Source organism: Perognathus longimembris, chromosome 5, assembly GCF_023159225.1.
Source record: "Perognathus longimembris pacificus isolate PPM17 chromosome 5, ASM2315922v1, whole genome shotgun sequence".
Lineage (NCBI taxonomy): Eukaryota > Metazoa > Chordata > Mammalia > Rodentia > Heteromyidae > Perognathus > Perognathus longimembris.
In genome coordinates, this window is record NC_063165.1 from 471,601 (window position 1) to 493,205 (window position 21,605).

Consider the following 21,605-nt stretch of genomic DNA (forward strand, 5'->3'; position numbering starts at 1 on the left):
TTATACTTTAGGTGAAGAGCTCGGGCTGTCCAGCCAACAGTGGCCTTTTGCTTTTGGCCAATTGGGAATCCCATGAGGTTGATCACAACGCCCACCAGGACCCGCTGCTTACCGGGGTTTGCAGGCATGAGGCAGAATGAACAGAGCTTTCTTTCGAGTGCCAATCCCACTCTCCCCGAGTTCTCTCACTGGGCTGGCAGGCCCTGCAGGTAGGTGTGCCTAGGGTGTTAGCCCTGCTGTTCAAAAGAAAAAGTAGAAGGGGGAGATGTTGGGCATCTGTCTGATCTCCTTCGTGAGGATGTGGTCGTATTGGATTCAGACTCACCCTAGTGACCTTATTTTAATTAGATCATTTCTTCAAAGATTCCATGTTGGGCATCGGCTTGGCATTGGAGAGGCGGTCCTGAGAGGCCGCCTCTTCTCCCGCCCTGGGGCTGCGTGGCTGTTATTCACTCCTACCCCCCTCCCGGGTCCAGAACCGGAAAGGGTAGCTAACCAGCCCTGCCTCCCTTCTCAGAGCACCCGTAGGTCAAGAATGGCGCCAGGCGGAGCCCAGGGCTCGGTCCTGTGGGATGTGACAATTAGCCCGTGGAGGAGGTCCTAAGATGCCACCCTTGGATGGATGGCCCAGGTCAGCCTGTCACTAGTGTCTAGCTAGCCACTCCTGATCCCTCCCCTTCCTGCCGCCATTACTGTCATATAAACCCCTCCCCCAATTAAAATGTCGGAATTCCGAGAAGCTTTCCCCGAGAACGCCCGCGTGTCCTGTGTCCTTATTTAAGCGTAAGAGGGGAGAGGGGCATCTTCGTGACCACACACAATCCAAGGCTTTCACGTGGGGCCACACTCCAGCTTTTCCACCCGCGGGACAGGGCGGAACACGCACTAGGGTGAAAGGGTCCCACAACTCCATCTCCAAATGCTGATACATCTTGAAGTAAGACTTCAATAAGTGGAGTTTTGTGGAGGAGACACAGTCCACAGCAGACCTCTCCTTTCCTCCCAGCTTCCAGACACCTAGCCCTGTATGTCTAGGTACCTAGCAGATAGCCAGAAGTGGAGCTGTAGCTCAAGCAGTAGAATGCCAGCCTTGAGTGGAAATTGCTGGGACAGCACCCACGCTCTGAGTTCCAGGCCCAGGACCAGCACAAGACAAAACAAAACAAGAAAATCCCTACATGAGGACAAGAGATGATCCTGGAACCTAGAGCCAGAGCCTGGCACCTGGCACCTGGATTTAGAGCTGTTAGCTTGGAGCTGGGAACCCAGGAGCCTGGAGCCAAGACATAGGAGCCTGGGGCCAGGGCCTGACTTCCCAGCTGAGTTGGAGCTGGGGAGCTAGGTGGCTCAGCCTCAGGAGCAGCAGTGGAAGAGCTGCAGCCTCCTTCATCCCCCTGCCTGGGGGGAGGGGGCACGCTGGAGCCACTGACCACATCATAGCAGTAAACCCACTCACACCCCCAAGATCCACACAGCTATTGTACCCATACCCCCATGTGCTCTCTTCACATCAACACCAGCACACACATGCTAGCATGCCACCATCTTCTCCAAGCCAGCACCCACCGCACAATAACACCCACACGTGTCAACGCTCCCCAGCATCCACACCAACACATGTCAACACCCACACGTATCAACATTCAGACCAATGCACACCAACACATGCCAACACCCACACATATCAATATCCACACCTTTCAACGTTCATACTAACACCCCCCATATCCACACATATTAACATATGCACACACCATCATTCACACATACCAACACTTTCCAACATCCACATAGATTAACATCCACACGTATCAACACCTCCCAGCACCCACACCAACATCCATATATATCAATATCCATGCACATCAACATTCACACCAACATCCACATACACCTATATATACCCCCGCATCCACACCAACAAATACCAACATCCACAGCATATCAACATTCACACCAACATACACCAAGACCCACACATATCAACATCCACACATACCAGCACCCTTCCAACATCCGTACCAACACATGCCAACATCCACACACATCAACATCTGTTGAGGTTCAAGACCCCTCTCCCCCGTTTCTCCTGGGGAGATGCCCAAATCCCAAACTATGAAAGAAACTCGGCTCTACCCCTCCTGCCTGCAGAAAGAGTAAAGCGTATCTTTGTGGACTATGCTAAGCTGAGGAGAAAGTTGCCAAAACCTCCCTCCCTGTCCCCCTCACGTGTTCGGAGCCAATGCAGGAAAGAGACTTCAGGGAGCTGGGTTTGGATGTTCCACCAGTCTCAAAAGAATCTTTAATTAGGGAGGGATTTATAACGGTAATGGCGGGCAGGAAGAAGAGGGGCTAACTGAATATTAACGATTGGCTGAATGGGCTGTCCCTCACGTGATGTTATGGAACTCCCTCTATGGGCGGAGACCACAGCCCTCCCAAGAGCTGGGTCTCTGGGGGCTCCGCCGCCATGATGGCACGCACATGTTCGCCCCCAGGGGCTGGGACTTCTCTTCCGGTTGAAGCCGGAAGGAGACGGGACGGGCTGAAGCCAGCTGTCCTCTTAAAGGCACAGCCATCCCTGACAAACATCCATGCACATCAACATTCACACCAACACACACTAACCCACACATACCAACATATACACCCCAGCATCCACAAAACACCAACATCCACACATATCAACATTCGCACCAACACACACACAACCCAACATCTACATATACCAACACATACCGGCATCACATATATCAACATCCGCACATATCAACATTCACATCAATACATACCAACATCCACACATAACCCATACCAACACATACCAACATCCACAGATATCAACACATACCAACACATGCCAAAATCCACACATGTCAATATTCACACACCAACACCCACACACACACCGTCCCAATGTCCACACCAACACACACCAACATCCACACATACTAATGTATACACACACCAACATTCATACATACCAACACATGCCAACCTAGACACATGTCAACATCCACATTCACAGAAACACATGACAACATGTACAGACCAACCAATATCCACACCAATATCCACACACACCAGCATCCACATACCAACACATGCTGATATCCACACACAACCCACCCTTCAATATGGATCCACATACCAACATCCTATCACACACTAACACCTTCACACACCAGCACACACATCCACATGCCAAACCCCACACCCACCACACCCTCACCAACATCCACCCACACATCAACCTCCTCTAACATTCATCCATACATCAATACTCAAAACACACCAACATCCACTCCCCATCCCCCAACATTCACACATATCCCAGTGTCTACTACTTACATGCTCACATTAGCACCTACAAGTCAGCTCACAATACTGATGGCCAGTCCACACCATCATCCACACATTCTCACCACACTATTTACGTGTACCTACCCTAACATGAACCCATACATTTATACCAACAGCCCCACATGTCCTTACATGCACACTCACTCTCATATATACATTCACTCACACACTCACCTTCACCCTCACAGTTCACCCACGCCATGTGCATCCTTCTCCATGCTCATACACAGTGTGTGTCCTCACACACAAATACCCATGTGTGCACACACAGGTAGTCTGGCTCTCCCTGCTCTGTGTCTCTACTGCATGTCTGCACTCAGCTGGCCACTGCTAAGGACCAGGCTCCATACTGGGCCTCATGCATAGCCAACCCCTCACTATAGGCCTGGGGCCCAGAGCTGTAGAAGTGACACAAGTCCAGAAGTCAGCCAGGGTGGCCTGTAGGGCCACCTGACAACTTGGGGTCACCCAGGAAGTCAACTGGCAGCCCTGGGCCCATCTGGAACTGGAGCCCACATTGGCATGATGCCTTCATCTGGACTTTACCCCACCAAGGGTGTTCAGCCCATGCAGCTCTGGCCTTGTGCTGCTTTCTGGAGAGCCCAGCCCCTGCCTGTGGGGCTGTGTGCTGCCCTAGCCAGCTCCCTCCCCCCTTGGACTTGCTGGTTAATAAGAAGCCCAGCTCTGGGGTAGCACAACGGTCTTCAGGCTGCTGGAGACGCACACAGAATCCCTCCACTGCCCCACTAGAGGATATCTGGACCAAGGTGCTACCATGTCCCAGCTGGTGGAGTGTGTCCCCAACTTCTCAGAGGGGAACAACCAGGAGGTAACAGCATGGGGGGATGAGAGCATGGCGATGGTGAGAACACAGGGGATTGGAGAGGTGAGGGTCTGGGGAAGGAGGTGAGGGCCTGGGGGAAGTGAGGGCCTGGGGGAGGAGGTGAGAACATAGGGGAGAAGGTGAGAGCCTGGGAGAGGTAAGAGTTTGGGGGAGGAGGTGAGGGTCTGGGGGAGGAGGTGAGAGTCTGGGGAAGGAGGTGAGAGTCTGGGGAAGGAGGTGAGAGTCTGGGGAGGAAGGTGAGGGCCTGGGGGAGGAGGTGAAGGCCTGGGGGAGGAGATGAGAGCCCGGGGGAGGAGATGAGAGTCTGGGGGGGGGGGAGGAAATGAGAGTCTGGGGAAGGAGGTGATGGTCTGAGGGAGGAGGTGAGGGCCTGGGGGAGGAGGTGAGAGTCTGGGAGAGGAGGTGATGGTTTGGGGGAGGTGAGAGTCTGGGGGAGGAGATGAGCATCTGTGGGAGGAGATGAGAGTCTGCGGGAGGAGGTGAGGGTCTGGGGGAGGAGGTGAGAGTCTGGGGGAGGAGGTGAGAGCCTGGGGGAGGAGATGAGAGTCTGCGGGAGGAGGTGAGAGTCTGGGGGAGGAGGTGAGAGTCTGGGGGAGGAGGTGAGAGTCTGGGTGAGGAGGTTAGAGTCTGGGGGAGGAGGTGAGGGCCTGGGGGAGGAGGTGAGAGTCTGGGGGAGGAGGTGAGACTCTGGGGGAGGAGGTGAGGGTCTGGGGGAGGAGGTGAGAGTCTGGGGAAGGAGGTGAGAGTCTGGGGAAGGAGGTGAGAGTCTGGGGAGGAAGGTGAGGGCCTGGGGGAGGAGGTGAGAGTCTGGGGGAGGAGATGAGAGTCTGGGGGAGGAGGTGAGAGTCTGAGGAAGAGGTGAGAGTCTGGGGGTGGAGGTGAGGGTCTGGGGGAGGAGGTGAGGGTCTGGGGGAGGAGTTGAGGGTCTGGGGGAGGAGGTGAGCATCTGGGGGAGGAGATGAGGGTCTGGGGGAGGAGATGAGAGTCTGGGTGAGGAGGTGAGGGTCTGGGGGAGGAGGTGAGAGTCTGAGGAAGAGGTGAGAGTCTGGGGGTGGAGGTGAGGGTCTGGGGGAGGAGGTGAGGGTCTGGGGGAGGAGGTGAGAGCCTGGGGAAGGAGATGAGAGTCTGCGGGAGGAGGTGAGGGTCTGGGGGAGGAGGTGAGGGTCTGGGGGAGGAGGTGAGGGCCTGGGGGAGGAGGTGAGAGCCTGGGGGAGGAGATGAGAGTCTGGGTGAGGAGGTGAGGGCCTGGGGGAGGAGGTGAGAGCCTGGGCTAGGAGATGAGAGCCTGGGGAAGGAGATGAGAGTCTGCGGGAGGAGGTGAGGGCCTGGGGGAGGAGGTGAGAGCCTGGGGTAGGAGATGAGAGTCTGGGGAAGGAGGTGAGAGTCTGGGGAGGAAGGTGAGGGGCCTGGGGGAGGAGGTGACGGTCTGGGGGAGGAGGTGAGACTCTAGGGGGGAGGTGATAGTCTTGGGGAGGAGGTGAGGGTCTGGGGGAGGAGGTGAGCGCCTGGGGGAGGAGGTGACAGTCTGGGGAAAGTCTGGGGGAGGAGGAGAGAGTCTGGGGTAGGAGGGGAGAGTCTGGGGGAGGAGGTGAGATTCTGGGGGTGGAGGTGAGGGCCTGGGGGAGGTGAGAGTCTGGGGAAGGAGGTTTGGGGGGGTGTGGATGTGAGAGCGGGGTTCGGGACGGGGGAGGAGGTGCTCCCAAGGGCACTGAGAGCCAGGGCCTTTGTCCAGGTGATCGACGCCATCTCCCAAGCCATCACCCAGACCCCAGGCTGTGCGCTTCTGGACGTGGATGCGGGGCCCTCCACCAACCGCACAGTCTACACCTTCGTGGGGCAGCCCGAGTGCGTGGTTGAGGGAGCCCTCAGCGCGGCCCGCACAGCCTGGCGGCTCATTGACATGAGCAGACACAAGGGTAAGGCCAGCCCGGGGCTGAGGGGGCGTGCCTTCCATGCCTCGGGGTGTCCTGGCTAAGCTCCATCCTGTCTCGGGTGTCTGGGGAGAGGGGCGGGTGCAGCCTGGGCTTCTCCCTGCGGGCCCCTGGGGTTAAGGTTAGGGCCATCCTGGGTGTGGCCCTCCAGTCTATATGGAAGCTGGCCACCCGCCTGCAGTCCTGAAATCACGCATCTTGAGATGACCTGCCGCGGCTCCCTTACCCCAGGGTTTCGACGATTCTAAGCAGGCCCTGGGGGAAGACACGAGGCCTGGAAACCAACTTGTCAGCCTCCCCCAAACTGAACACTGTGGTTGGGGTGGGAGAATCAAAGGTCAGTGGACACACAGAGCTGGTCAAAGGACCTCTATCCACCCTCAGGGAGGGGGGGTCATGGTGTCAAAAGTGGAAAGCAGATAAGAGTTTGGCCAAGGTGAGGAAGTGCTGGGTGACAGGAAGGGGTAAGGGCTGGCTCAGAGCTTTCTCCACCACAGCGGAGGGAGGTTCTGCATGTGTTGGCAGGGGTTCTCTGCAGGTAGGGGGAGGACCCGCCAGCTGGAGCCTGGCAGCCTGGCAGGGACTTGCCAAGAGGCAGGCAGGCAGTTCTAGATACTTTTAGCAATGAGAGAGGTTCATCCCAAAGGTGCCAATTTGCTCAGGTCTGGCTGCCTCTCTAGGGTCATAGGGCCTCTCTGGTAGGCCATGAATACGGCTCATGGCTGTTTATTGGTGATGATTGGGCATCAGGTAGGTTATGCTGGAGGAATTGCTGCTGCCAGCCAGAGTGCTGCTATTAGGGACTGGATGTTTCCTTGTGGTCAGAATGGCCAGCTCTGTGGATGATGGAGATGGGATTGAGTTGATCGTGAGGGGACAAGGCCTGAGCAGGCCTCGATTCCTGCATGCCCCTCCCTGTGTACTCTGCAGGTGAGCACCCTCGCATGGGCGCCCTGGACGTCTGCCCCTTCATCCCAGTGAGGGGGGTCAGTATGGACGAGTGTGTGCTCTGTGCCCAGGCCTTTGGCAGGAGGCTGGCAGAGGAGTTGCAGGTGCCAGGTGAGTGCCCTCGGAGGCCCTGGGGTTCCTTCTGCAGTGCCTTGTGGATCCGTCATGCAGCTTCCACTTCCCTGCCTTTGACATCTCTTAGAAGTACAGATCCAGCCATGTGAGGTGGTGCATGCCTGTAATCCCTTCTACTCAGAAGGCATAGGCAGAGAATCGTGAGTGGGGAAAGTTAATGAGACTGTTTCAGAAAAGGGGGTTTCTGGAGCACAGCTAACATGGTAGAGTTGATAGAGGGCCATAGTAGATGCCCTGGGAGGGCACCATGCCAGGTGGGGAGAGCCCCGTGCCATGCCTGTCAGGATTTTGCTACTTATCCTGAGGCCCAGAGAGAGAGGCACTCTTCAGAGCAGGATTGGGAGGTCTGCCCCTGGCTGAGGCTGGAGGGAGCCGCCCTGCCTGGGCCCTCGGGGACAGGACACCAGGCTCTCCATCACTACAGACCTGACCAGCTGGGTCCCTTGCAGTGTACCTGTACGGCGAGGCAGCACGGATGGACAGCCGTCGAGCCCTGCCAGCCATCCGGGCTGGCGAATATGAGGGTCTGCCTGAGAAGGTGCTGCCCTCAGAGGGCAGGGCACGGGAAGACAGCTGCCCTTCCCCTTCCCTCGGCAGCCCTGGTGGCCAAGGGTGGGCCTGGGAGGACGGGTGCCCTTCCCCTTCTCTCGGCAGCCCTGGTGGCCTAGGGTGGGCCTGGGAGGACGGCTGCCCTTCCCCTTCCCTCGGCAGCCCTGGTGGCCAAGGGTGGGCCTGGGAGGACGGCTGCCCTTCCCCTTCCCTCGGCAGCCCTGGTGGCCTGGGCCCTTCTCACCCCGTTGAATGTCCCACAGCTCAAGCAGCCAGAATGGGCACCTGACTTCGGCCCCAGCTCCTTCATCCCCAGCTGGGGGGCCACCGTCACAGGTGCTCGGAAGTTTCTCATCGCATTCAATATCAACCTGCTCAGCACCAAGGAGCAGGCCCACCGCATTGCCCTCAACCTGAGGGAGCAGGGGCGAGGGAAGGACCAGGTAGGTGCCATGGGCTTCTCTTCTCTCAGTCCTCCCTCTCCACCCCTGGGATACCTGTGAGTGAGGTGGGGACCCTACCCAGCTTGGAGAACCTGGGAGTCCAGTTTCCTGGCTATGCACACAGCTGAGTGTGTCCCACTAAAAAGCACAGTGACCCTCAAGTCTTTGTCATATCCCACTCAGGGGTGAGGTCCAAGGCCCATTCACATGGCCTTAGCACCAAGAAGGGAGGGACAGAGAGGGAAACTGGATTTCCCCAAGGAGGGACAGAGAGGAAGGTGGTGTCCCCAGGGAGGGACAGAGAGGAAGGTGGTGTCCCCAGGGAGGGACAGAGAGGAAGATGGGTGTCCTCAGGGAGGGACAGAGAGGAAGATGGGTGTCCTCAGGGAGGGACAGAGAGGAACAGAGAGAGAAAGTGGGTGTCTCCAGGGAGGGACAGAGAGGAAGGTGGACATCCCCAGAGAGGGACAGAGAGAGAAAGTGGGTGTCCTCAGGGAGGGACAGAGAGAAAGTGGTGTCCCCAGGGAGGGACAGAGAGAGAAAGTGGGTGTCCTCAGGGAGGGACAGAGAGAAAGTAGTGTCCCCAGGGAGGGACAGAGAGGAAGGTGGTGTCCCCAGGGAGGGACAGAGAAGAGAGTAGGATGGGAGAAGGGGGCGTTAGCACCCTGCCGGCTGGCCCCAGCAGTGCGTCTCCAGGCCTCCAGGGTACAGGTGGGCAGAGTTTGTGGACAATAGGTGGGAGTGGCCATCCCACGCAGGGGTCTTGGCCTTCCCCTCTTAGCCCGCTCAGACCAGAGGGGCAGTGAGGGAGAAAGGTCTCGTGCCAGCCTAGCTGAGCCTTCCCCCTTGCCGGGGAGCACAGACACGAGTAGCTTTCAGAACTAAGTGCCTGGAAGGCTGGGCAGGGGCTAGTCGGGGCGAGCTTCCTCACCCAACCTGGGAAACATGATTCCTTTGCAGCCAGGACGTTTGAAAAAGGTCCAGGGCATCGGCTGGTACCTGGAGGAGAAGAACTTGGCGCAGGTGTCCACAAACCTCCTGGACTTTGAGGTCACCGCCCTGCACACCGTCTATGAGGAGACCTGCAGAGAGGCACAGGTAGGCCGGGCAGTGCCCACATTCCGGCCTGGAGCCACCACTCCAGGCACTGACACTGCCTGTGCCCTGGCAGGAGCTGAGCCTGCCGGTGGTGGGCTCGCAGCTGGTGGGCCTGGTGCCCCTGAAGGCCTTGCTGGACGCTGCGGCCTTCTACTGCCACAAGGAGAACCTGTTTGTGCTGGAGGAGGAGCAGCGTATCAGGCTGGTGGGTCTCACCCGGGAGGGTGGGGCAGGCTCCGGGAGGCTCCGGCGGGCTCTGGGCACCGCCTGCGTGGTGTGAGCTGATGTGTTGGTGGGAGCAGGCTTGGGCTCAACCTTGCCAGGCCTGCTCATGGAGTATGGCTTCCCCATAGCCTCCAACTCCTGATTCCTTGATTGGCATTTCGGAGACACGATTTTCATTTTCATCACCCGCTATGGAAATGAAAAAAAATGTACTCCTATCTTTTTTCCTCTGTCTCCTGCGAGTGTGTTTGTGATTAAACTTGTAAGTCTAAATAGTACACATAAACCTTTAGCACTCGCCTGTCAGTTAGACAACGACATCGACTTCTGGGGAGAATTGGGCAGCTTGGAGAGAGCTCTTCTCCAGTCTTGAGTCATGTGGTTACTTTCACCTTCTTATTCTCTGCAAACCTGTAACCTTCACTCCCTCTACTCATATCCTCTCATCTCAACCGTGTCACACACCTACGCCAGCCTCGGCGAGCTCATGCAGCTTTGCCATTTGCCGACAGGCTGGTGTGGAAGGGCCCGGGGGTTCTACTCTCTTAGCTTGTAGCTCTGACATGTTCGGGGACGTCTTTTTGTGACCTTCTCGCAAGACTGTTGGATAACTAGGATTCCACATCCCCTGCTTTCCGCTGGGAGCACTGCCAGCAGATCTTCCCCATCTTCCAGAAGAAAAGGTGTCTTGGGGGAGGCGTGAGGCCAGCTCAGCCAGCTCATCCCTGACACATTTCCTCTCCAGGGACTTCCTTCTTGCTCTGCTAGATAGGTCTTGGTCTTGACTGGTCTACATGAGTTTTCTAGACTATTCCTCCTTAGTTCTGAGAATATTCTCTTTGTGGTGTGTGTGTGTGTGTGTGTGTGTGTGTGTGTGTGCACATAAACATGTGTCCCCAGAGGAGGGCTCACCAGGTCCTCTCAGCCGGGCTTTGGCCAGCAGAACTACTTTGCTGGGGTGCCAGCACCCCCCTTCTCTGGCCTCTGTTTCCTATAGGGCACAGTCTTTCAGGAGCCAGTCAGTAGGGATCCTGGAGGGGGTTGTGAGCAGCGCCCCCCCCCCCAGGCAAATCTTGCTCTGGGCAGCTGAGGGTCCTCTCCCCAGCGGGTAAGGGCTGAGGTGGGCGTCTCTTCCAGGTGATACACAGGCTGGGCTTGGACTCCCTTACACCCTTCAACCCCAAGGACAGGATCATCGAGTGAGGCCCGGCCCCCTCCCGCCCCCAGGGTCCCGCTCCACGCCCACCCCTCCCTGCACTTCTCCCCTCGCTCCTCCTTTGGCACACAGTAAGACCGCCCAGGTCTCCAAGGGGCCCCCATGGGGAGGGGTCCCCGCCTCCCTGGGCCGTCCCCGAGCCCCCGACCCCCACAGGTACCTGGTCCCTGAGGGTCCCCAGGAGCGGAGCCTGCTGGACCAGTCCCTGCGCGCCTTCGTCCGAGAGGTGGGCGCCCGCTCGGCGGCGCCCGGGGGCGGCTCGGTGGCAGCGGCTGCGGCGGCAATGGTGAGCGCCCGGTGGGGAGGAGACCCCGAGTGCGAGACCCCACCACGCGGGAGGGGGACCCCGAGTGCGAGACCCCGCCACGCGGAAGGGGACCACGCGGGAAGGGGACCCCGAGTGCGAGACCCCACCACGCGGGAGGAGACCCCGAGTGCGAGACCCCGCCACGCGGGAGGGGGACCCCGAGTGCGAGACCCCGCCACGCGGGAGGGGACCCTGAGGGCGAGACCCCACCACGCGGGAGGGGACCCTGAGGGCGAGACCCCACCACGCGGGAGGGGACCCCAAAGCGCATGACCCCAAGTGGGGGCCCGCGTCCCGGGTTCCCCGTCTGCCCCTGGTGCGGCCACTGCCGCTCGGCTTCGGCAGGGCGCGGCGCTGGGCTCCATGGTGGCCCGGATGACCTACGGGCGGCGGCGGTTCGAGCACCTGGACCCCGCGATGCGGCGCCTGATCCCCGCCTTCCACGAGGCCTCTGCGCGCCTGGCTGCGCTGGTGGACGCGGACGCCCGGGCCTTCGCGGGCTGCCTGGTGGGTGTGGGGCCTCCCGCGGCCGCGCCCTGCCTCCAGCCCCACGCCGGCAGACCCCCCGGGGGTCAGGCCCGGAGCCCCCGTGGGAGCCGGAGGCAGGCGGGTGTCCGGGACTGGGGGGGGGAGGCGGGACGCAGGGGGAGAGGGCGGGGACAGCGGGGGGGGCGAGGCCGGGACGCAGGGGGAGAGGGCGGGGACAGCGGGGGGGGCGAGGCTGGGACGCAGGGGGAGAGGGCGGGGACAGCGGGGGAGAGGGCGGGGACAGCGGGGGGGCCCCCCCTCCCGGGGGGGGGCGAGGCCGGGACGCAGGGGGAGAGGGCGGGGACAGCGGGGGAGAGGGCGGGGACAGCGGGGGGGCCCCCTCCCGGGGGGGGGGAGGCGGGACGCAGGGGGAGAGGGCGGGGACAGCGGGGGGGGGGAGGCGGGACGCAGGGGGAGAGGGCGGGGACAGCGGGGAGGCCCCCTCCCGGGGGGGGGGGGGGAGGCGGGACGCAGGGGGAGAGGGCGGGGACAGCGGGGGGGGGAGGCCGGGACGCAGGGGGAGAGGGCGGGGACAGCGGGGGGGGGGAGGCGGGACGCAGGGGGAGAGGGCGGGGACAGCGGGGGGGGGGAGGCGGGACGCAGGGGGAGAGGGCGGGGACAGCGGGGGGGGGGGAGGCCGGGACGCAGGGGGAGAGGGCGGGGACAGCGGGGGGGGGGAGGCGGGACGCAGGGGGAGAGGGCGGGGACAGCGGGGAGGCCCCCTCCCGGGGGGGGGGGGGAGGGCGGGACGCAGGGGGAGAGGGCGGGGACAGCGGGGGGGGGAGGCCGGGACGCAGGGGGAGAGGGCGGGGACAGCGGGGGGGGGGAGGCGGGACGCAGGGGGAGAGGGCGGGGACAGCGGGGGGGGGGAGGCGGGACGCAGGGGGAGAGGGCGGGGACAGCGGGGGGGGGGGAGGCGGGACGCAGGGGGAGAGGGCGGGGACAGCGGGGGGGGGGGGGAGGCCGGGACGCAGGGGGAGAGGGCGGGGACAGCGGGGGGGCCCCTCCCGGGGGGGGGCGAGGCCGGGACGCAGGGGGAGAGGGCGGGGACAGCGGGGGGGGGCCCCTCCCGGGGGGGGGCGAGGCCGGGACGCAGAGGGAGAGGGCGGGGACAGCGGGGGGGGGCCCCTCCCGGGGGGGGCGAGGCCGGGACGCAGGGGGAGAGGGCGGGGACAGCGGGGGGGGGGCCCCCTCCCGGGGGGGGGAGGGGGGACGCAGGGGGAGAGGGCGGGGACAGCGGGGGAGAGGGCGGGGACAGCGGGGGGGCCCCCCTCCCGGGCCTCCTCAGAGCCACAGCTGACCGGCTGTGGGAAGGAGCGTGGTCTTCTAGGGCGTCCAGCCAGGCTGCAGCCTCCGGAGAGGTGCCAGGACCCAGGCCCACCCCTCCACAGACAGGAAGGAAGGAGAGACCCCCCACGAGCTCCTTCTGAGCGAAGGAAACCCAGAAAGCTGGAGATGAACAGCCAGCGGGAGACAAAGGAGGGCCCTCCAGCCCTGAGAGGGGAAGGAGCCACGCGGAGAGCCAAGGGGAGGGAATGCCATCCTGGAAGAATAACTCCCACCCGGTGGGCAGGCTGGAGGATGGAGAGACAGGAACCCCGAGAGAAAGAGAACTAAGGGAAATATCCGTTTAAAGCTAAACATTATAAATTTAGGAACGATCTTGTAGTTACAAATTTGAAGAAATAAGGCAAACATATAGGAAATAGCTAGAGGGGAAAGGTAGAGAAATGAAAATTTAATTAAAGGACTGGGAAGAAAATGAAAATAAAGCATAAAATAGTATGACCAAGAGCCACATAGGAACAATCACACACACGCAAAGGTGTATAAATACTAAACTGGTTTATGTTGCCTGTGAGGACTGGACTTTCAAATAACAGACGTACCCTACCAAGTACATGACAGTTTCAGATGCACTAAAACACTAGCTATATACGCTCTCCATCAAAACAAACGGAAGAACAATGAAGAGCACACAACAAAACTTCACAATGAATTCGGAAACAGGGAGCTAGTTGACCACAGCATGCAGAGCTGCAGGAAAGACCACAAAGTCTGCATGTTCTGCCAGGGAAACTCTGGGAAGGACAGGCCTTTCTTCACACGCTCCCACGGCGGCAGCCTGACCTCGCAGGGCCACGGGCTGTCTTTGCTCAGCACCCGCCCTCGTCCCTGGCTGATGGGAGGGCCACGGATGACAATTTTTTGGGTGGAGATTTGGCTGAACCTACCAGAATGAGAGAGGGTGCCTCGCTGAGCCAGCTGCTCCAGATAATCCTCTAGGCAGGCAGTTTGTCCAGAAGCACTGGACCTGAGGTGTGCACTCTCAATGGAGAAGTCACGAGCCCCTCCATGTGAATTCACTAATTGCACAGGCAGCATCTGGGAGAGGCAGGGACAGAGTATGGGCACTGGGGGAGGGGTGGGGACAAAGGACGGGCACTGTGGACAGGGAGGGCATCAAGGTCTCCAGGACTTGCGCCGGTCCTGTGCCCTTTGAGCTTCTTGGCATTGGGCGGTTGTTCATGTTATTTGATGTTGGCACTGGAGGAAGTGGCCTCGGTGGGGGTGGGATGCGGGGCAGAATCCGGAAGACCTCCTGGACCCACAGTCTTCCTCTCTGGAAACAAGAGCTCAAAGATACCGACTGCCTCCTCCCCAAGCCCCTGTGTGGGTCTCGGATTCCCCAGTGGGGCCCCTCCCCTGGGAGGGCCAAACCCCACAGATCTCAGAGAAGCTTTACCCCAGGGCCTGCCCTGAGGCCTCCACACCACCGCTGCCACCATGGGTCTCCGGCTCATGGTTGGGTGCCATTTCACCTCTTTTCCTGGCAGGAGGCAATGAAGCTGCCCAGGAACACACCGGAGGAGAGGAGCAGGTGAGCACAGCCATGCTCCAGGGAGCTGCCACAGCCTGGGCACAGCTCTGCCAAAGGCACCGAGTGACTTGTCCCCTTGTCCTTTGGGTTCTGTGTACTCAGCCCTGCAGGGAGGGGTGCGGTCAGGGTCAGGATGAGAGGGCCCCGCACCCAGCTCACAGCACCATCCCTTCCCTTCCAGGCAGGCGGACGCCCTGCAGGAGGGGCTGAGGCAGGCGGTGGCTGTGCCACTGGCCCTGGCAGAGACAGTGTCATCGCTGTGGCCTGTGCTTCAGGAGTTGGCCCTGTGTGGAACCTGGCCTGCCTGTCAGATCTGCAGGTACGAGTGGCACGGGATACTCACGGCCACTGGTGGTAGAGGCCTTAGCCTTCTTCTCCAGTGGGGTCGGCTCGAGGTTTTTGTTTTGTGTTTTGAGACCGTCTTGCTGTGCGGGAGCCTCAGCCTCCTGATTGCTGGCATGAGAGATGTTTTGAGGCCTTGTTCCGACTGCCTGGCAGCTGGGCAGCGGCCTCCAGAGCCTCTGGCCACACAACATGCTAGGCAGCAGCCCCTTCCTCTTCCTGTCCTTGTCCTAGAAGTCACAGGAGGCTATTGGACTCACCCTGTACTGTGGGGTGTGTGTGTGTGTGTGTGTGTGTGTGTGTGTGTGTGTGTGCACTCGCGCGCGCGCGTGTGTGTGTAGATGGGACAGGACAGAGCCACAGCTCTGTCTCTTGCAGCCACCTCAGATGCCAGGCCCACAGGTCTTCCTAGGAAAGATGACAGCTTTTGATATGGGGTTCCTGGGACCCAGAGCAGTGGCCCTCAGCCCCCAGAGGACGTCCCTGAGGGCAGGTGCACGGCTGCGGAGGGCAGGGCTCAGAGGAGACAGCTTTGCCTCCAGTTTGTCAGAACACAGCTGGCGCAGCTTCCCCCAGGCCCTGGGGACCCACATCTGCTCTGCTAAGAGGTTTGGTCTCCCAAGCTCAGGAGTCATGCTGAGGTGTCACTGCAGGCCTCTGCACAGTGTGGGGCCAGGGCAGGGCCTTCTGGTGTGAGAACCAAGCATCCATTTGGGGCCCTGACCTGGCACTTAATGGAACCCTTGGGTGTAGACCCTTGGGGTGAGGCAGCTTGCTCAGTAGATTTCTGAGGGGTAAAGGTCTCTGGTTTGGGCTGGGCAGTCACGAGTCCAGGAGTCAGCTCCACTCCCTCATGTTTCTGCAGGTAGCAGCCAAAGCCTTGGAGATGGGTGTGTTTGGTGCATACTTCAATGTGCTTATCAACCTGAAGGATGTGACAGATGGCATGTTTAAGGACCAGGTGGGCAGATGGGGGCTGGGGCCGGGTGGGGTGCAGAGGCTGTGTCATTCTTCACGGGCAGGCTCGGCTTCTCTTGGCCAGCTGCAGGTGGCCTAGGCTTTGGGGAGAGGCCAACCCTCTCTCTGGGAGCTGTGGGAACATAGTAACCAGGTAGCCACTGGTCCCTTTTGTCCGTCCCCTTCCCACAGGGCCAGTCCTTGCTGGCCTGGCCTGAGGAGCAGCAGGTAGAACAACCCTAAGAGGCTGCAGCAGAGCTGTGCCTGTGGTGAAGCTGAGGCCCTGGCCATGCCAGCCTGGCAAGGCAACAGTCTCCCCAGTGCAGCCTGAACGCCAGCTCTGTGGAACATAAATGCACCAGGTCAAAGTGTACCGTTTTGACTGGGACTTGGCTCAAGTGGTAGAGCGCTTTCCTAGCAAGCATGATGGCTTGGGCTCAATCCTCACTCTCTCTCCCTCGCCCTCTCCTCCTTCTGTCTCTCTCACATATGCATACACCATATACACTATTTGGTGGCGTTTAACACACTTACAACATTCTGTGCCACTATCATGTTCCAGAATAGTCTCATTCCTCTGAAGGAAGCTGTAGCCCCAACCCTGACAACTGTTCTTTGGCCCCTGTCTCCTGACCTATTTTGTGGCTGGTTCTAGTACGGGATGGTGGCAATGGGCCTCTTTGAGGGCCACGTAATGCTGCCCCTCTGGGGCTGTGGGTGCAGCCCTGCCCTGGGCAGTTGAGGAAAGAAGTAAGAACGGGGCGGAGTCTGACTGGTCACTGGGCCTGGCTGTCTCTTGAGCTCTTGTCCACACTGAGGAGCCTGCAGGAAGCTGCTTAGATGACCCCGTCACCTTGAGGCAGGCAGGCTGGGCCTGCAGGGCAGTCTGTGGAGTGGGCAGTGTCTCCAGTTGGGGGGCAGTGGCCACTGCAGGGGTAGAGGGGTGGCCCCCCTGTCAGATCCACCAGCAGGCTCAGGGTGACACTCCCTCTGTGTCTGTCAGATTCGCCAACGTGTTTCCAGTCTCCTGCAGGAAGCCAAGACCCAGGCGGCAGTGGTGCTGGACAGCCTGGAGGCACGTCGGGAGTGACCGTGGAAGATGTCCCCAGATGCTGCAGCCCCACCACCCGCAGGCCCAGGCTTCAGCTCGTCATGGGCTTGGGTCAGAGACACCAGGCCCGTGGGTGCTCAGCCACCTCTGTCCCCTGGGCCTCCAGTAAAGTCAATAGCAAATCTGAGCGCTGTACTTGCCTTTGGGGCCAGAGCTGAGAACACGGGCTGGTCTGAGAGCTGTGAGGTGACAGCCATAGCTACAGGGCCCCCAAATGCAGCATGTGTGTGGGAGCTGTGCCCAGACCCAGGAGCTCAGGTTAGGGTGCTGGGTGACAAACTGAAGGGTGAACCCTCATGGGTGGCAAGACTTCTAGGGCACAGGGCTCTCACACTGGAGCAGCTCAGGGCCACAGCCACAGCTGCTAGGCCACTCTTTGTCCTTCGTGGGACCTCCACCCCCTCAGCTTCCCGGCCACGCACCACCTCGGGCCTTAGAGATTCCGTTAATAATTAAGCAGCTACTACTTTGCAGATGCACCATCCCATGCAAACTCCGAAAGTATGGTTGTATTTGTGATGGGACAGCACAGGATATTATAAAACAGGTTTGAGTCAGATGTTAGTGGCACACATCTGTAATATTGGCTACACAGGAGGCTGAGGTCTGAGGATAGCAGTTCAAAGCCAGACCTGATAAAAAAAAAAGTCTGACTTTCTTGCCTCCAATTAACCAGGAAAAAAAAAGAGCCAGAAGTAGAGATGTGACTCAAGTGGCATAACACCAACCTTGATCAAAAAAGCCAAGTGAGAACCTGAGGTCTCGAGTTCAAGTCTTACTACCAGCATTTTGGGGCACATTCTTTGTAGTCCCCCTGTTGGAGATGGGTCTTGAACTTACTGTCTGATGCTGATGCTTCATACTCATTGGCAGGTGCCCTGCTATTGGAGCCACACTTTCAACCCCACATGTTCTTAAACAAAGCAGAAAACTTAAGTTTCTTGTGGGACAGATTTTACTTATCAGAAAATTTAGTTCACTTGTTTCTGGAGAGACATTATTACTTGAGCACAGTGATGAGAAACAGATCCCCACAGTGAGTTGCAGATGTGGGGAGGGGCTGTTCCACAAGTTCCACAAGCCATCCAATGGACAATGCGCCCCATGAACTTGCCTGGTTTGGGGAAGGGCTATGGGCAGCCTGGGGCTGGATGCCGTTGGCCCCTGAAATCCAGGCCAGCCTGCCCTGCTGATCCTGAGGGGTGCTCACTTGTGCACATGAGTGCACAGGCTGAGTTCTTGAACGTGTCCCAGGCACCTCAGGTGCAGTGGGCTGGGATGGAGGCTCGGGGCACAGTGGGCCAGTACTGGGGCTCAGGGTGCAGTGGGCCAGTACTGGGGCTCAGGGTGCAGTGGGCCAGTACTGGGGCTCAGGGTGCAGTGGGCCAGCACTGGGGCTCAGGGTGCAGTGGGCCAGTACTGGGGCTCAGGGTGCAGTGGGCTGGGACGGGGGCTCAGGGCACAGTGGGCCAGTACTGGGGCTCAGGGTGCAGTGGGCTGGGATGGGGGCTCAGGGCGCAGTGGGCCGGGACGGGGGCTCAGGGTGCAGTGGGCCAGCACTGGGGCTCAGGGTGCAGTGGGCTGGGACGGGGGCTCAGGGCGCAGTGGGCTGGGAGGGACGGGGGCTCAGGGCGCAGTGGGCTGGGACGGGGGCTCAGGGCGCAGTGGGCTGGGACGGGGGCTCAGGGCGCAGTGGGCTGGGACGGGGGTTCAGGGTGCAGTGGGCTGTGACGGGGGCTCAGGGCGCAGTGGGCTGGGACGGGGGCTCAGGGTGCAGTGGGCTGGGAGGGACAGGGGCTGTCCTCACGTCTCATCTGACTGCTGAAGGGCAGGGGACACTTGGCACAGAGTCTGAGCACCTTTCTGAGTGCTGACCAGGAAGGGACAGGACCTGACTTTTGGCCATGGTGGCTCGGCCTACTCTCCCTTCCCCCTCTACAAGTGGACCTTGGCGTTATGCCTAGGTGGAGAGAGGAAGAGGCCAGGTCCAGGGCCACACAGGGCATGTAGGGAGCAGACTCTAGAGCTGTGGTCTCCATGGAGCCCCACTTGCCCAGTGCCATTGATAACTCAGATGCCCCTATTGTCCTACAGGACCTTGCTGTCCCCACGAAGTGCCCACGGTACCTGGAGACTCTTACAGTACCCTCAGGCTCCCCCTGTCCCCATGTGAACACTACTAGGGCTCTTGGGCTTAGTCTCTGCCTTCTCTCAGGCTGTGTTCCTGGGCAGCCACAGATCCAATACTGTGACCACAGTCTCCCCTGGTCACGGGGGCCAGGGTATGGAGCTGGGCCCTCACATGAGGGACACAGACAGGGAGAGACCTGCCTCCCTTGGTGGGCAGGGGCAACGTTCTTGTTTGTTTCATGGGTTAGGAGGCTTCTGCAAGCCCTGGATGAGTCCATCTCCAGACCCACCAGATTGCATCTGGTAATCTCTCCAAATATTCCTCTGCAAAGACTAGTGCCTGGCAGCAGGGGTCTGGGAGTTGGTCAGCCTCGGGGTGCTCGGAAGCCTGGCTGCAGGCCGCTGGAGCCAGGCTCTGTTAGATGGGAGAGGTGTTCTGTGGTCCGGCAAGACCAGTTTTAGCAGTGGACTATTGAAGATGGCGAGAGGACCGTGGCTCTGTTACCGTGAGAGGCTTTGGGCCCTGCTTTTAGGGAAGGCTAGTATGGTGCTGGCCAGGGAGAAGACTCGTATTAGTGCAGAGTGTGGGGATGGTAGGTTGCTGTCTCAGAGCTTCATGGGCAGTCTTCCCAGGGCAGAGTCCGGTGCTTGTGGGGGCACAGAGGCCTCCTGCACCTGGCCTTGTCTCTCACCTGCCACAAGGGGTCCTTTGTCACGGCTGAGTGGGAGTGGCAGGGTTCACATTTGCTCATCAATGAGGGACGGTAGTCTTGGAGAGCAGACAAGGATCCACTAATTCAAGCCCTGTGTCTCTTCCCTAAGTTCCATGGCTGACTGAAGGCCCAGCATGGCCCTGGCATCGGCCCACCCTGCGTCTTTCCTTGGGAGCTGCACAGATGTGGCTGGGAGACCTGGTGCCAGGCTTTGCTTCCCTTGGCTCCTCCCCAGACAGCAGAGGCTGGCGTGGGCCCTCTCAGCCTGGTTTTCCCACCTCAGCCACATCTCAACCCTGTAACCTGGAGGCAGGTGGAGCTTTGGGGAGGCCACATCAGCTGAGGGAGGTTGGAAGAAATCTCCCTGTAGAGTGCTGAAGAGCATGTGGAAGGGGTGGCTGGACAGGTCATCTTGATGAAGATGTAACACATGTGGTGGGCCAAGACAGGGTGGGAGGAGCCAGCAATGGAGATGTGCTGAAGTCAGGCTCCTGAGAGTGCCTGGCAATGTTCCTCCGTGAGCTCTTCCTTCTGAGTCCTGAGCTGTTGGTGGAGGTGTTGGTGAGGGGATGTTGGTAAGGGGTTGTTGTTGTTGCTGAGGGGTTGTTGGTGTGGGGGCTGTCAGCGCAGAGGTGTTTGCTAAGGGGCTGCTGGTGATGGGATGTAGGTGAATGAACCTGGCTGCTGGACCATGGTGTCTGAATCCCAGAACTAGTGCTCTCATCCTTCCTGGGCCCAAGGTGCCAGCGTCAGAGGTCCAGCTTTTCTTTTCAGAGGGATCTGGGTCATAGTCTTGTGGACTGAACTCTGGTGAGCTGAGAGACCATCACATTCCTGCACAGAATGTGACCGGCTTGCAGGACTGAGGGCCTTGGGTTCTTGTGGGCACCACGCCTAGCTCCCTGTGGGAAAGGAGCTTCTCTCCAGCTGCAGACTATGCAGTCAGAGGGCAAAGGTGTAGAACCGAGCCGTGAATGAGGCAGAATGTGAAGAGGATACAGGATGGGTGGATACCTACAAATGCCTGTGCTGACTTTAGAACCCTGTTCACCTCACATGGGGCCTAACTGGAAAGCGACACGTGACACAATTGTTCCTTAGTTCAGCCTCGCAGAGACATGGAAGGGCATGGAAGAAAGTGTGTTGCTGGGAGGGGAAAGAATGGGAGGCCTGGGCCAAGAGTTCATCAACTACATCTCACTCCGAAACAGCACTTGTGGATACAGATGGAAACAGTAGAGCTTTGGTTTACAGACATCAGCAACTGTGACTAAGCAGCCCAAACACTTTGTAACCAGCACAGGAGCCGCTGTTCTAGAGGGATACTTGATTACTAGATCCAACTGGGAGTTGTAATTCCTTAAAAATCCCTGGAGCCTAAATAGTTCACAACAGCTCTTGGTAAAGGAAAACGTTCACCTAATGTCACATACTAAGAACTTTAGCAAAAAGTTACTCATTGTCTTGAAAAAAAAATAAAATGAGGGCTTTGGAGGCAGACGGACAGGGAACATGGTGAAGCCACAGGAGCTGCTGCAGGCCAGGCTCCGGGAGCCTGTGAAGTCTGAGGCCTGACTGTCCTCCCCCAGCCGAGGGCACTGGGCCCACTCACGCCTGTCTGCCCTGGCTGTGAGGCCTCTAGGGCTGTGCTGGGAGGGAATGCAGGACCTCAGGGGCAAGTATCCAGCTGCAAACCGCAGCCGAGCCCGTGGCGTGAGACTCCAGTCCTTGAAGGCTGTGTGCAGAGGTGCGCGTCTCTGACAACACGCAGATTGCCTGCCCTGGGAGCCGATAACCCCGTGTGGAGCCCTCTGAAGGTGAGGATGAAAGGCCTAGCCGTCCAAGAGAAGGAAATCACCCGACTGCAAAGTAAGTATCTGTGTC

General features: G+C 59.4%; 1 protein-coding gene across 1 annotated transcript; it reads left to right on the plus strand.

Moving 5' to 3' along the window:
- Positions 1 to 4,036: 4,036 nt before the first annotated feature.
- Ftcd (formimidoyltransferase cyclodeaminase) lies at positions 4,037 to 16,945 on the plus strand. The gene is given in 15 exon segments (XM_048346068.1): positions 4,037 to 4,192; positions 5,940 to 6,123; positions 7,069 to 7,197; positions 7,671 to 7,759; positions 8,034 to 8,213; positions 9,174 to 9,311; positions 9,385 to 9,516; positions 10,674 to 10,735; positions 10,909 to 11,038; positions 11,405 to 11,566; positions 14,425 to 14,468; positions 14,650 to 14,756; positions 14,759 to 14,787; positions 15,676 to 15,771; positions 16,771 to 16,945. Coding segments are annotated over 15 exon segments (1,623 nt in total). The 5' UTR covers positions 4,037 to 4,138; the 3' UTR covers positions 16,858 to 16,945.
- The last annotated feature ends 4,660 nt before the right edge of the window (positions 16,946 to 21,605 follow it).